The sequence below is a fragment of the Solanum pennellii genome, chromosome 2 (genome assembly GCF_001406875.1).
Source record: "Solanum pennellii chromosome 2, SPENNV200".
Lineage (NCBI taxonomy): Eukaryota > Viridiplantae > Streptophyta > Magnoliopsida > Solanales > Solanaceae > Solanum > Solanum pennellii.
In genome coordinates, this window is record NC_028638.1 from 44,478,997 (window position 1) to 44,494,190 (window position 15,194).

A 15,194-nucleotide genomic window follows, 5' to 3' on the forward strand; every position below is an offset into this window, starting at 1 on the left:
TAATATTACTTTTTGTGGTACTTTTTATTTTTCAAGAATTAAATTATTAGTTATGATCAGACATTTGCCTATGAAATTTTTAATTTTTTAAAAATAAAATTTATATATTTATAAATTAAATAGAGAATATTATAAATAACAATAATTAATAATTTAAAATGTTAAAAAAATCTATAAAAGAAATTACGATCAAATATAAAGTCGTTTAAATCTCAAAATATGAAAGTATCACGTAAAATGTTTTCAAGAATTTTAATGTAATAATATTAACTTGATTGTCATGAAATATTTTTACAGAAATATTTGTACAAGTGAAAGAGAAATTGTTATCACTTATTGTCTCTTTTGTTGAGTGAAAGTCAAGAATTTTCACAAACCCATTACATCCCCTAATAATATTTTAGAGAGTTCGTTCGTTTATTCTTTTTAATTCTTATTTTTACAAACTCAGAACTCTCACCTTTCTTTGACACCTCAAACTCAGCAATTTTTAAGTCGAAAATGCATATCTTCTTGATAAGTCGAAATGCATATTTTCTTGATGGCTCAAATTCGTAAGTCGCAATGTCCTGCTTTCTTGATGACTCAAGTTTGAAACGACAGGGCCTCAACTTCTCTTTAAATTTGCTTAGATACTTCAAAGTTTTAAGTTGTTATTTTACAAAGCCGAAAAAGAGTAACAAGACTAGTACTATATGATGTCAAAATCTTTTTGACTTATTAATGCTTGCTAGTATGCAGTCGTAATCTATGGAAAAGGAGCAATCTTCTTCATCTCTACATCCTCAACATGGATCTCAAAGCATTTGCCGTGCTGTTTCCAGTAATCCGCCTCAGGATTAATCCACTCCGGCTCCGCTATCTCCAGCCTCGTTCTCTTTATGGCATCCGTCGATATATTATACCTGTCATCTCTCTTCTGAATTAGCTCTGGCTTCACCATCCCCAAATTCACCGCCTGAGGAGACATCATCAGTGATGGTGGCCCAATCGGTAGCTTATCACCTTTTTATCAATCAAAAATCATATATAATTAAAATCGATTTATGCTGTGAACACTCGAATCAGGAATGTTACGTTACCGTTTACCTCTATCTGTTTGCCATGTGCACCAGAATTTGCCATACGTTTTCGCAAAATTCTCGAGATCTTTTTTCACTACCATCTCTGGAACTCTAGGATTCACCCACAATCCTGATTTTACCTAAATTTTCCCCATTTACACACAAAGATCAAATAACAAATAAGGGACAAGCCTAAATATAACGATTTCTACAGACAATCTCGTAAATTCAACAACAATTCACGTGGTGCAGAGACATTTTTTTTAGGAACAAACCTCATAAGCATGAGAGTGCCAAAGTTTCTGTTCTTCTTTAGGTAAGGTTTCAAAGATACGATCAGATACTATATACTCCACTCCTTCACACACACAAAAAAAAAAAAAATCATCAGTTATCAGCAAAATAGAAATTCAAAATCTGAATAATATATGTATAAAAGGATAAATACCGATAAGTCGGGCGTTGGAATGATCAGAGTCGTAAACAGCACATTGTAGAAAATCCTGATTGACTCGCGTGACATAATGATGAGTTTCAATTTGTCGATTCATGTCATGATTGTAGAGTGCAAAAGTGCAAACATGTTGATTCATTTGCTTAATTGGTTTCAAAGACTGCAGCATTTGAGCTCCTTTGTCTAGTATGTGTTGCTCCGTTGTCATGGCCTTTCCTGGTGGTATCTGCTCCCCATGGCTCCCTGCCGTTGTTGCAGCCATAGATTGGATCAATATTGAAAAATAAATTTTGAAGTTTGAAATAGTTTTTTATGAAAAGATAGGAGATTTGCTCTGGGAAGATGTTGATGATGTTCTGTTTTCAGGGGATTTTGAAGAGGATTTGTGGGATATGTTGCCAGGTGGACATGCAAGAGGGTATGAGGTGGCAATTGGATGCCACGTAGTAACGTGGTGTTAAGCATTTGGTGACACGTATCCAGTATTTGTTTCGTCATAGATAGAAACATGTATAGAGTTCCATCAAAATACAGAGAGTAAAGACCAAAAGATCACAAAAACACAAACAACAATAACATATTGTATCTGTAATGTACAAAGACACTTAAATTCGTATAATAAAATTGAATAAATTGACACATTTCTTTTATATGATCCCTATATATATCATGTCATATAAAATATAATTTTAGATAAATTTAAGTATCTATTTATACACATTTAAAATTAAGAGTCATAATTGTCAACTGATATCAAATTAAAAATTATATTTATAAATTATACCCTTTAGAATCTTCTTTATTATTTCAATTATCAAACCACAAAAATAAATTGAAACTAGCAAATATCCAAGACTTGTTTTTGAAGTACAAGTTTCACTATTTTTTTTCCTCTTAAATTTCATACATGATTAAACGATATCACATGAATAGTATATACATTGCAACAGACCAAGTAATATAAAATATTTAATCATGACATTACACATATAAGTAATACTAGTCTTGAAAACGTGCGTTGCACGTTTGACCCTACTATTGTATAAAATTTATATAAGCCTAACTTTCATATAAAATATAATCGTAGTTAAGTTGTGAACATCCCAACTCCATCGTCAAAAGATCGATTTCAGCTTCCTTGAAGATTTCACAAAGCCTTCTCTAATTGCAAGCTCCGTTATAAGTACTAAGAATTTGTACATATTACATTCTGTTTCCGTAAGCAAAAAAAGAATATATGAGTAAATAAGTGATTAGTATGTTAAAGTGAAAGCTAAAACTAATAATACTAAAAGATAAAACCAATAGAAATATAGAGACAATTAGAGATAAATGTTTATTTTTCCAAACTCATCGGTGACCTCCTAAAATTGGCACCAAATTTCACACGGATAATTTAACTGTGCGATTTTCATTGTAGACACCTCAGGTAGGGTCCCGTTATATTTTCTTGACACTATTTTTACAATAAGAAAAAAAAGTCGAAGGAGAGTGTAATACACTCGTTGATGACATGCAGTTGTCTTCTGTACTATATCCAACATTTCTCTTAATTTGCTCTTTAAAATTGTTTTAGATTCTTTTTTTCTTTCTATCTTAAGGTTGTTTTGAGAGAAAGGAGTGGAGGAGGAGGGAGACAAGGAAAGGAAGAAAGAAAAATTATAAAATATGAGTGTTCATGTCCATTTTTTTCGGCGAAAAAGGTGGAATCAAAAATAGTCTTTTTTCATACACTCTATCTCTTTTGTGTTTTTTTCTTTTCTTTTAGTATTTTTCTTTCTTTTTAATGTTGTTTTGTGGGAAGAGAAGAAGGAGAGATCAAATATGATTTATGGGTATTGAAATCCATTGATCCGATAAAAAAGGTAGAGGGAGATAATGTTAAATTTAGAAAAGTAATACAATTAAGAATAAAAAAAATGACTTAAAACGGATTAGAATAAAAAGATTGACCTCCATTGAAGGAGTTTAAGCTTGAAAAAATGGTGGAGTTGGTGACTTAAAAATTAGAGAAGAAGAAGAGAAAATAAAATAAATATTGGCTAAATTAAGCCTTTCACGCGCTATTATTGTGTGTATCACACTCTCTTTGACATATCAGCAAAAAATGTCTAAATGGCACAACGGGACCCTATATGAGGTGTCGAAAATGAATATCACTCAGTTAAGGTGCCTAAGTGAAATTTGATGTCAATTTTAAGGGGTCATCGATGGATTTGACCTTTTCTTTTTTTGTTTCTTCTAAGTGGGCCAAAATCTCTTCATGATGCATATAATGCTACCATTTATAGGATATTATTTAAGTAAAATCAAAGAGTCTTTTAAATGAAATTAATTTCTTGAGAATGTGGAAAAGATTATACAAGTGTGGAAGATTAATGAGGAAATAGTGAAAGTGTAGTATTAATATACATAATAAATTAAAATTAGACCTGAAAATTATTGACTTGCACTTTTAAATAATATATTTAAAAGAACTCTATAGTATTTTATTTTATAATATTTTGCATATGATAGAGAAGTCAAAAGTTTTCTATAGCTTCTACTAATATTATAATTAATTATACTTACAACACTTTATTTTTCATTTTTTTATTATGTCAAAATAAGTGAATTGAAAGTATGATCAGATTTCTCTAATTGAAGTAATGGGATGATAAATTGTTAAATATATATTTAGTAAAGCTTTATTAGGAAGGCAAATATGTCAATATTAATCTGTAAATTAGATTCTATATTGGGTTTTGAAGTGTATATCAATGACAAACAGTTAAAACATATATTTAGTGAAGCTTTATTTGGAAGGCAAACATGTCAATATTAATCTTTTAGTGAAGCTTTATTAGGAAGGCAAACATGTCAATATTAATTTGTAAATTAGATTTTGTATTGAATTTTGAAATGCATAGCAATGACAAACAATTAAAGTAATTTATTATTATTACACAAGTTTTTCCTTTTAATATGTTATAGTGTAGCCAATACTTAGTATTTAATAAGACTACTTAAATAAATCAAATACATTCTGAATTATTCTGCTAATGCATTATTTAGCCATTATTGCATTTAAAGTAAATGAAGCAAAATTAACTTGAAAACCTACTAATCTACAAATGTAATTGTTGAGATATTGCTAAAAATTAAAATAAAATATCAATCATATTTAAATTATTTTTCTTATATACAAGAAATAACTATAAGAACTATAGTGCTTTGATGGGCTCCAATGATATTTGGCCATTCTTTGTCTACCTTTCACATATTAATTAATGAAATATATCAACCAAGTGCATTCTCTATTTCATAATACAAATAGTTTACTACGTACTTCTTATCATTTTTTCTTTTACGTTCTTACTTCAAGTTCTCTACATGAAACACATTAATCAAACAATCTATTTAGAACAAATTACATGATAAAAGGTTGTGAAAATATAGATAACTAACTTACCATCTCCCTCACCATTCTGACAAGCCGTGAGGAGCTTCAAAATTCAACCACATAGGTAGAAATTAATCGTAAATATGTGAAAGGAAAAAAATAAAATAGATTGTTAGAGTGTCGATAGGTAAAAGAAGAGAAAACACCTAAAACCAAAAAAAAATAATCAACAATGATTAGTGATATTGACAACAAAAAAGTACAACAAAAATATGATTTGATTAACGATTAGTCGTAACAAAAAAATTTCTTACAAACCAATAGTCTATAGAGAAGGGATACAAACTCGTCAAATAATGAGATAGCTTGCCTCGGAAAGGTGAAAGATTCGGAGAAGCTTATAAAGAAAAAAAAGCTCTTGAACCTGTGGAGCAAGGGATAACTGATAAGAAATTAAAGATTTTATTGATTAATTTTAATGAAATTCATTAAATAAGATAGAATATGATTAGTCTTTTAAGGGTATAGGAATTTGAAAAGTAATCTTGAAAATATTCATTTCTTTAAAGCAAACTTTACTAATTTTAATGTCAGATTAAAAGAAAATGTGGAAACGAATTAAAGGTATAGGAATTTGAAAAGTATTACTTTAGAAGTTGTAAAGACTTCACATAAATGACATATACTATATAATGTAATATATAATATAATATATAATATGAATATATATATAAATATATAATATAATATAGTATAATATAATATAATAAAATAATAATATAATATATATATATAATATAAAGATATAAATACAAATGATATCACCAAATTTATTTTATAGTAATAAATTAATATTTAACTAATAAATTAATAATTAAGTAATACTATAGGGTTAAAATGGTAAATCAACTTTGAGATTAAGCTCTTCCCACTTATAGTAATATATACAAAGGGTAAAATTGTAATTCAACTTTCAACTTTTTTGTTCATGCTTTTAGTAATATATGATAATATATTTAATCATGACATTACACATTTATTTTTCATTAATTTGGTTATTATGATATTGAAACTCGATGGCCTAAGGTGATGCATGTACTTAGTATATTTTTTCAATATAATATATCATTATAGTCAAAACAGAGTTGCTCAATGGTAAACACTTCGGAATGAATAAAAGAAACGTTCAATCAAAATTACATTATTAAACACACGAAAGCATAGATACACTATACTAATTCTACATACTGATTGATGCATATAGAGAGATCATTATACTCATTGATTGATTATATTTCTCATGGAAAAGGTGCAGTCTTTTTCATATCGGTGAGTTCCACATCAATGGCAAAGCCTTTGCCAGTTTGCATCCAGTAGTTTGCATAAGGATTCATGGTCGTCTTTGGCCCTGCAATATCCGCCCTCGTCTTTTCCAAATCCTTTGAAGAAATGCCATATTTTTCATCCCTCTTCTTCACTAGCTCTGGTGCCACCATGCCCAAATTTACACCTTGTGGAGACATCATCAATGCAGGTGCTCCAAGTGGAAGCCTATCACCTGAACCACCACCAAAACATGTACTGTATTTTAACATAGAGAGATGAACCTCGCAGTAAAAAGAGAAGTTAGGTTCAGGCCAATCGATCCTATTTCGATTATAGAACTCGGGTTCTAAACAGAAAATGACATTTGAATGCAGAGCAAGTATTAGTAACATAACAAAACGCGGGTTCCTCATGGGTGAATTGATGAGTTCTAGTACCTCATGGGACGAGTCTCAGCATTTCAGAAGGAAAAATGATTTCTTTTTTTGAGTTAAAACATACCATTTATCAAAATTAAAGGAAATAAAGGTATTACGACTTGCCTCGATCAACTTGCCAGGTGCACCAAAACTTGCCATAAGTTGGAGCAAGATTCTTAAGTTCTTGCTTTTGGACAATCTCTGGAACTTTTGGGTTCACCCAAAGTCCTGCTATAATCTGTATATTTAAAATACTCAGAGTTTACCATCTACCCCCTAGAGAGTATTAATTTGTCAATTTTCATAGTTTTTTTTTTTTTGAATAAGTTAGAATGTCAAGAATTTAACAAAAGAGTTAAATGAACCAAATTACCTCATACTCATGACTGTGCCATAGCTTCTGTTCTTCTGCTGGAAGAGTTTCAAAGATTCGATCTGATAGTATATATTCTATTCCTGCACTATCACAAATATTCACTAATCAACAAAAAAGTTATGCTACAGAACATGATTTTCCCATACTCATCATTGAGAACATCGACTCAACATCAAACAAATCAAGAATTGAAAAAATCTTAGAATATCAACAACAACAATTGAATTACCAATAAGACGTCCTTTAGAATCATCAGAATCGTAAACAGCACACTGGAGGAAATCCTGATTGACTCGACTCACATAGTGATGCGTCTCGATCTGTCGAGTGATATCGTGGCTGTACATAGCGAAAGTGCAAACATGTTGGCTCATCTGCTTGATGGGTTTCAAAGACTGCATCAATTGAGCGCCTTTGTCTATAACGTGCTGCCCAATTGTCATTGATTTTCCTGGAGGAACAGAGCCATCGCCCGGGGGCATAGCTCCTGGTGCCTCATCACTAGAAGCCATATCTGTGATTTGGGAGAGAAGAGAAACTGAAAATTATAGAGGTGGAAGAAACAATGTGGACACTTTGTTTAGATCCCACGTAGCATATCATAGATTATTTTCTACCTAGGGTGGTACTCCAATTTTAATAGATTTTGACAAGGGTTAAAAATATTGTTTCTGAATTTATTTTATTGGTTGACTATACCATCGCTATTAAAATGAAGTTATTTGTATCTCTGCCGTCTACAAACTTATCACATCTATCCCTCAATTAGATGGAAAATCTAAAATCAATAAAAATAACTCGATTTTTTAAATCAAGACTTTTTAAAAAAAAAACATTTTTAATTCAGTCTCAGTACAGAACAAGTTTGTAAGATCCTGGAAATTTTTCACTGTATGCACCCGGAGTAGTACACTGATCTGGTGGCTATAAAATAGCATTAACAAAAATGAATGATCAATGCTAAACATAATTTACAGAAGAATAACATGATATCTAAACTATCCAAAGAATGCTTTAATCTCACAGACAACACAACTTATTAATAATTCAACAGGGAATACTTCACTCTTAGCACAATTTTTCCTTTATCAACTCCAAGTTTAGCTCCTGTTACCAACCAGTGTCCTGGTGCATCCTGTGGCCCCTTTGACATTTCTGTCATGTCTACAATTTTCGCCAATTTCCCTGTTTGGCTGGAAGTATCGCCTTTCTTGTTTTCATTCTGAAGTGAAGTTGAAGAACCATCAATCCTTTGTACTGCTGATAGGTTTGATGGACTGTGATCCCATACAGATCTTCTTATTGTACAGCCAGGTACTTTGGAAAAGAGGAGTTTAAGATGCAAGACACTTTTGGCACCAAAATTCCAAACACCAAGCTGAGCCCCCGTCACAATGTGAACACCAGAGAGATCTCCAATGGAAGTCTCAGTATGTTCAATTGGTGCTGTGCTTACGTGGGAGAAATTTTTCCATTTGATTGGTTCGAACCATCTGCTATCCTGCTCTTCGGGGCCTTTCCATTTTGGGGCACCTATAGCCATGTGTGAATCCCAGTGGGGTTGAAGGATCTTGGGAAGAGAAACCAGGTGCTGCAAATTGACTGAAAGACGGTTCTGCTTGTCACCTTCTAGGCTGAGCCTGAGCCCAGTCACTGGCTTACGGCCCACTGTCACCTGAAAAAGTGGTGCTGTGATTTAGTGAAATGATAATATTTGAACTTGCAACGAGTTGATATTGATCAACATTGATCTAGACAAGATTTCCACGCTGATAACCATCCACTAATCCCCCAACCTAGAAGATCAGTTCGCTATTCCAATGTGCAATATTAATGGTTGGAAGTGCAATGTTCTTGTAGTTTCTTATTTGTTTTAACTCATAAGCTCCTTCATGTTATGCTTCAATTCAGCTCATATTGTGACATAAAAATTCTAAATCATTACGACTATGTTGCTCTCTTATAAAAACAATGATTGGGACCATCAGAATAGTACTCTTCCAATTAATCCATTATTTATGAATTGGTAAGAACGCATTTCAACAATATTACAAGCTAAAAGAAGTGTGGGAGCCATTCCAGGCAAGGTATCTTTTATGTGAAGCTTGAGCACGAGTTCCTTTGACGGTTTGACCAGGTTAGAAAGTTTCACTTTGCTCAAAATGCTGAAATATTGCCCATGAATAAACAGGAAAAGTTACAAAACATGCATGTATGTGCATGCGTATATTCAAGTTTTGTTTCCATTTTAGTAACTTTTGTTTTCAGAGAGCTCCTTGATATTCAATACTGTGGGAATTAATTATGCTGATAAATTTACCATATTTAAGAGTAAATGTCAAATAATATCTAATTTGTTATTCTTTTTCATAGTGTTTCTGGTTCATCTATGGCATTGCATAGCATTCCCTATGATGATAGTCAAATCGTCCCAATACAAGTAGCAGTGCAGGTGAATAGAAACTGGTCCCATTAATCAGGGAAGTTGCCTATACAAGTCTTCATATTCGGCTTACTGCACTTGAGCCGAGGGTATTTTGGAAACAGCCTCTCTACCTCTACGAGGTAGGGGTAAGATCCACTTTTGGGGTTTCACCAGGTATATTATTGTTGTAGTTCACTATACAAGTCACCCAGTGGTGTGACTAGGACTATTAACTTGTTTTTTTAACAGAGGAACGTTCACAAGAAAATTTTGAGGTTGTGATTACAAACAAATGCATCAGTCGAGTCCTAAACTACATTAACACAGTAATACCAAATGCATGTGAAGGACCGTTACTAGACAGATGTTCCAAAATCCACATTCCATAGTGACCATATATGGACAGAGACCTCAGCAGTCAGATAGCTGGGACAAATTTAATCCTTCACCATTCCAGAACAAAAATATGCTATAGCACAGTAGACTTACAGTTGATTTATCATTAAACAAGGGAAGTCAACATTTTCTGTGCCGGTTCCACTATTAAACCCTGTAGATATTGTACTCTGCCAGTTATCTATAAGCTTACTACATATGAATTCATCATGAAGTTACCGTTGCACATCTTTTTGGTTTCACTCTTCATAATAATTCAGATTGTAAAATAAAACAAACAACATACTCAACATACTCAAATTTTCTAGAACTAGTCCAGTTCGTACTTTTTCATATTGGTCCCCCATATAAAGAAAAAAATTACAAGGACAAGGTACGTGCATGCAATCTTGGAAAAACAAGATGCTTTGGCAATTCAATGTCAAATATTTCAGCTGTAGCCAGTGATAAGTTAGGAAATCTGGAAAAGAGTATGAAGAATACCTGATCCGGGCTAATATAGAGCTTAGGACCCATCAAACTGAACTGTAGGGATAAACATACAGGCTCCTTTCTTTGAAGGTTATTTTGCTCTGGAGCCCACACACGAGCTATTTGGAAATCTAAGAAATACTGTAAATCTTCTATTGGTGGCTTGTCTGAAAAAATTATAATGGAATACATCAGACAACAAAAGACATGTTTTGAGAAGTTTGACTCATATTTAGAACACAAACAGGAAATTCTCTAAGCCCACACACACATGGAAATTATTCGCATGTCAGTTATTCGGTCTCCAACACCCATCCCCCCAAATACAGTTTTTTCCTAAAGATGACCGACGCAGAAGTCAAGTCAACTCAGAGTGCTGTGAAATCTTTCGTTCTACAGAACATAAAAAACATGGAATGTGGCATTTCTGCTACTCCCTTTGCCCATTATATAGTTCTTCTCAAACATTTTCAAGTACTATAACTACAGAAAGTTGGAAACCATGAGTACTTTGTGTAGTTTCTAAATATGTAACACCTATTTCACAAAAAATAAATACATGTTTTCACCCTAGTGCTGCATAACCCTTCATGCTCTCAACTCTCAAGGTCGGTGGGAGGATTATTTGAGATGCATCTGAAGATAAAAGAGTAACCCTCAAGAACTACAGTACAATCATTCTGTATTACCACTATTAACTATTTTCTTGGAGTTCTTGTTCATTTGATTTCGAAAAGTAAACCAATAGAGAATGAATCAAAATCTGCATGCAAATGAAGAGGAATGAATAGTAATAGGATACAATACTCACATTCTAAGTATAACTCAATTGCGCGGCTCAGGTACTTAATTCCAGGCACCTCTTCAAGAAATGACACAATGGGAGTAAAAGTCATGTTGATCACATCTGGTGATGTTTCTACAGTGCTTGCCCACTTGTCGTGACTCTGCTCCAGGTCATCACCTCCTCTTCTGCGAAAAATAACTGTAACATCCTGCAGTAGGATAATTCCCATAATTTTGAATGTTCAATTTACAGCATATGGGAGAATGTTGAAGAAATAGATTACAAGAAGTCAGTTAAACACTATGTATCCAAAAGCCTACCATTTGAGACACAAGATATGCTAACCTTGTCCTTATATCTTAAAGGTCCAGCACTTGAGAGATTCTTCGAATCAGAGAACCTCTGCTCTCCAATGTCGTTCACATAGTTTTCAATGTCTGAAACTAACAAAGGAGATGACTGGTGTTGTTTAATATAAACTACATCCCTACCACCGATCGTCGCGGAGGTGACAATATGGGTGCCATAGTTTTCAATAAAGCTGAAAAAAGAATAGCAATATCAGAAACAGCGAAGAATTGGCCAAAGAAATCGAATTAATGCCTTAATTTATTCTTGGATCAGTGAGGCTGTTTCTCATACAGATATCGATAAGCAGGTGTACTTCAAAAGCAGAAAAAACAGAGTTCAGCACATGTTGGGCATATTATACATCCACAATTTCTTATACATAAGTTCAGGGCATAAGAAGCTTGAATTCGCAAAGAAAGATTCTTCTAGCTGCACATAGCTATTAAGGTTAACAACAGTAGGAATTAAAAGGGATTACTATTTGGAGCAAAAGAATAGCAATGGTACTGGATCACTGGTACCTATAAATTCTTATAGGTCACCCCTCCTCAAGTTCATGCAATTTCATAAAAGAAAGAAAAGTAAAAGATGCAGCAGTTGCACCACAGAGAAATGACAACTGCTTATATTCTTCCCTGATCATTAGAAAGAAATCTGAATGCGATAAATACATTGCTATCGAAAGAAAATGACAGAGTGCCATTAAACACCAAATTGTTGATATGTAGGCTGATTTTAGATACTTTACCTTGCCAGTGATGCAGGATCCCAAGAGTATGGAACAGCACGCTTGATTTCATCTCGTAGAAGTAAATCAAACTTAACTAATCTCACTGTAAATAGTGGGATAACATGTCCAATCATGGCAAGAGATTTAGTAGCTGCCGCATCTTGTTGCCATGAACCAGTGAAGTTAAACATGGAGTTAAAGCTTCCAAGTGGGACATCTCCAAATATATTGGAGATTGCATTGAAGTACTTTGCCATCTAGAAATTCAAACACGAGGCAATTTAAATACGTAACTAATAAGACCGGAGTAACTGTAAACATCTTCTGCAACTGCAAGTACTTGCTGGAGAAGGAGCATGGATAATGAGATGGATAATGCTTAATAAGAAAAAAGAAGCTAGGTTGGTATCCTGGAAAGAACGCAAAAAAAAAAAAAAAAAGAACTGCCTATTTTTGGAGGGGAGGGTCATCAATATTGTGTTTTTAAACTCTTTCAGTTTTCATAGTTGGTGAGTCCCTTCCCGCGTGCACTTCGATTACACCTCCCCTTCAATCAGTATATAAGCTACAGGAGAACATTACCTCAGAAAATGATCATGCAAGAAAATCAAGACAGAATCTTTGATGAAAGATAGCGTCTATGGTTCAGGAAGAATACATACTGATACAGAAAATGACCTGTCTTCATACTGAAGTAGCAAAAATGGCCACTGGGAAACTAAACTATCCGCTTAATTATATGCGTGCATTTTCAACAATTTCTACATAAGGTGACAAGATGATATCTTGTGCAGTCACATTTTATGACTCTTGGCCTTGACACAAATAAACGCATCAAAAGTTCCATATAGGCTACTACTCAAATTCTTTCAAGTTCATCAAAGTTTTATGCACAGCTCCTTGAATGCCCATTGGAGATTACTGTAGTAACCATTTTATCATCAATATTTATCAGTATAAACACGTAGAGACCTCTCCAAGTCGTGCTTGAGGACAACCAAAAAAACCAGCATTTTGAGTTATACAGACAACCTTACTTCACCAATCCAGGAAAATAGACACGAAAAAGGGGTCTTCAAATAAGTGGAAGAGCTCCATGATTCAAATACCAGAGGAACTATCAAATTAAATATAGATTAGAGGAATCATAAAAACACTGTACACACCAAAATCACAGCAGTGTACAATCACTATGATCTAGTCATACAAATCTCCATTAAGCCTAAACTCAAATAGTTTATTTTACCTTGACCATCATTACCATATTAAACAAAAACAAGAAATTAATACCAACCCTTAACCAATATAGCTATTTAACAAATGCAGAAACAATTAACTACTAAACAAAATTAAAGAAATTGGAAAACCAAACAAATACAGCAAATTTAGCATATCATTTAATAAACTTAAAAGATAAGAACCATTGACATAATCTAAGAACTCCCAAATTGATAGGCAACTGAGCTGACCTCATGGAAGGTAAAAACAGGTGTGGCCTCAATGGTTCTCAACTCTTGTGAACATTCAATGTCTACAGTAACATTTGGCAGCAAAATACCCCCATCTGGGTGCAAAAGATCCACACGATTTTCCTCATCAAGATGAACTAAACGAGACCCTGGAGCCCCTTTACAATACAGAAGCCTAATATCAGAAGTGACATCAAATCCCCTACCCAGAGCTTGGATTGAGTTGCTGAGAGTAGTAATTAAAGCATCTGAGGCAAAACTCTTCTTGGGGTTTGAATCCTCCATACAAAGATTGTTTATTGGCAACAAACACAGCAGAGTAGTATTGATGGCAACTTGTTCTTCATCCCAATTCCAAAAATTATCAATAAAGATTGAAACTTTATGCTTTGTTTTGGTTCAATGGATAGTAATCTCTAGTTTTCTTTGGTGTTTTTGTTGAAATTGTTTTTTTTTTTTTTTGAATGTTGTTGTTTGGTGAGTCAGAGGTTGGACTTTGAACTTTGTGAATTAGTTGGTGTTTGTTCATTTGACTGCAATAATGGCAAAGAAAACGCGTTGGTTTGTGTTGCTTCAAGATTCCCCAGTTGACCAGTCTTCTATTTTTCTTATTTTTTTTTAATCTTCTATTCGATTATATTGAAGTTCGATTAATTTAAATTCATATTATTATATAATTAATTTTTAATAAGTTTTTTTATGAAACTTCTCCAATCAATATTTTATTAAGAATAAATAGATATCAATCATTTCGTCACAATCGAATTAGTCAATGATCTATTTTCATTCTTCATCCTTGCTTCTTTTTCTATATAAAAAAATTGTAAAAGAAAGGTAAAATGTTGCTTTATCTTTTTTTGTTTTACCACTTTATTTTTATAAGAGAATAAAACCATTGACTTCTTTTTTGTTAGTGAAATGAAGGATCAATATTCTTTCGTTTTTTTATTATTCTTTTCAATCTAAAGGAAGCTTATCTTCGCCCCCATTTTTTTTTTAAGAAGTCAAAAAAAGAGAAAATTGTTCGTTTACCTTCTTTCGGTTTAATTTATTTTATCTTATTTTAATATAATACGAAATTTAAGAAAATAAATACATAAAAAATCAAGAATATGTAAGTATATCAAAATATAGTCTTTAATTTTATAATCTTAAACATATCGTGTAAAAAAAATAGAGAAATTTAAAAAAATAACAAATAAATTAAACGAAGAAAATATTAATTTTCAATAACTTCTATACCAAAAGCAAATCAATTAAGCATGGTGTGATCGTCCAATAGTTTGATTTTCACCCAGAAAATGAAAGTCAAAAGTATATCAAAATCAAATATTATGTTGGAACTTTTTAAAGTCACACCATATTTATATTGCCCATATTAATTAACAGTCAAAACTTTCCCATACATGCACCTTTTTTTACGAGAGAAAATGATCAAATTTACTTTTGAACTTTGCAAAATGGTTCAAAACATTTGGGTTGAACAGCTAACATAAATCAATATCATGACAAAACATAAAATAATAAAAAATAAAACTATTATA

The 15,194-nt window shown here is 32.6% G+C and overlaps 3 protein-coding genes across 3 annotated transcripts; all 3 read right to left on the bottom strand.

Annotated features, from left to right (window-relative positions):
- Positions 1–515: 515 nt before the first annotated feature.
- Positions 516–1,867, bottom strand: LOC107009375 (oil body-associated protein 2C-like). Its single transcript, XM_015208701.2, has 4 exons — positions 1,513–1,867; positions 1,340–1,422; positions 1,090–1,204; positions 516–1,005 (listed from the first exon to the last, which is right to left on the bottom strand). Exons 1-4 carry the CDS (start codon positions 1,778–1,780, stop codon positions 749–751), a joined length of 723 nt encoding a protein of 240 aa, XP_015064187.1. The 5' UTR covers positions 1,781–1,867; the 3' UTR covers positions 516–748.
- A 4,178-nt stretch (positions 1,868–6,045) lies between these two features.
- On the bottom strand, positions 6,046–7,699 carry LOC107010422 (oil body-associated protein 2A-like). The gene is made up of 4 exons (XM_015209705.2): positions 7,251–7,699; positions 7,019–7,101; positions 6,769–6,883; positions 6,046–6,458 (listed from the first exon to the last, which is right to left on the bottom strand). Exons 1-4 carry the CDS (start codon positions 7,531–7,533, stop codon positions 6,199–6,201), a joined length of 741 nt encoding a protein of 246 aa, XP_015065191.1. The 5' UTR covers positions 7,534–7,699; the 3' UTR covers positions 6,046–6,198.
- Positions 7,700–7,839: 140 nt separating this feature from the next.
- On the bottom strand, positions 7,840–14,179 carry LOC107011896 (MACPF domain-containing protein CAD1). The gene is made up of 6 exons (XM_015211579.2): positions 13,651–14,179; positions 12,200–12,438; positions 11,446–11,641; positions 11,125–11,308; positions 10,326–10,480; positions 7,840–8,696 (listed from the first exon to the last, which is right to left on the bottom strand). The coding sequence occupies exons 1-6, from the start codon at positions 13,933–13,935 to the stop codon at positions 8,061–8,063; spliced, it is 1,695 nt and encodes a 564-aa protein (XP_015067065.1). The 5' UTR covers positions 13,936–14,179; the 3' UTR covers positions 7,840–8,060.
- Positions 14,180–15,194: the final 1,015 nt, after the last annotated feature.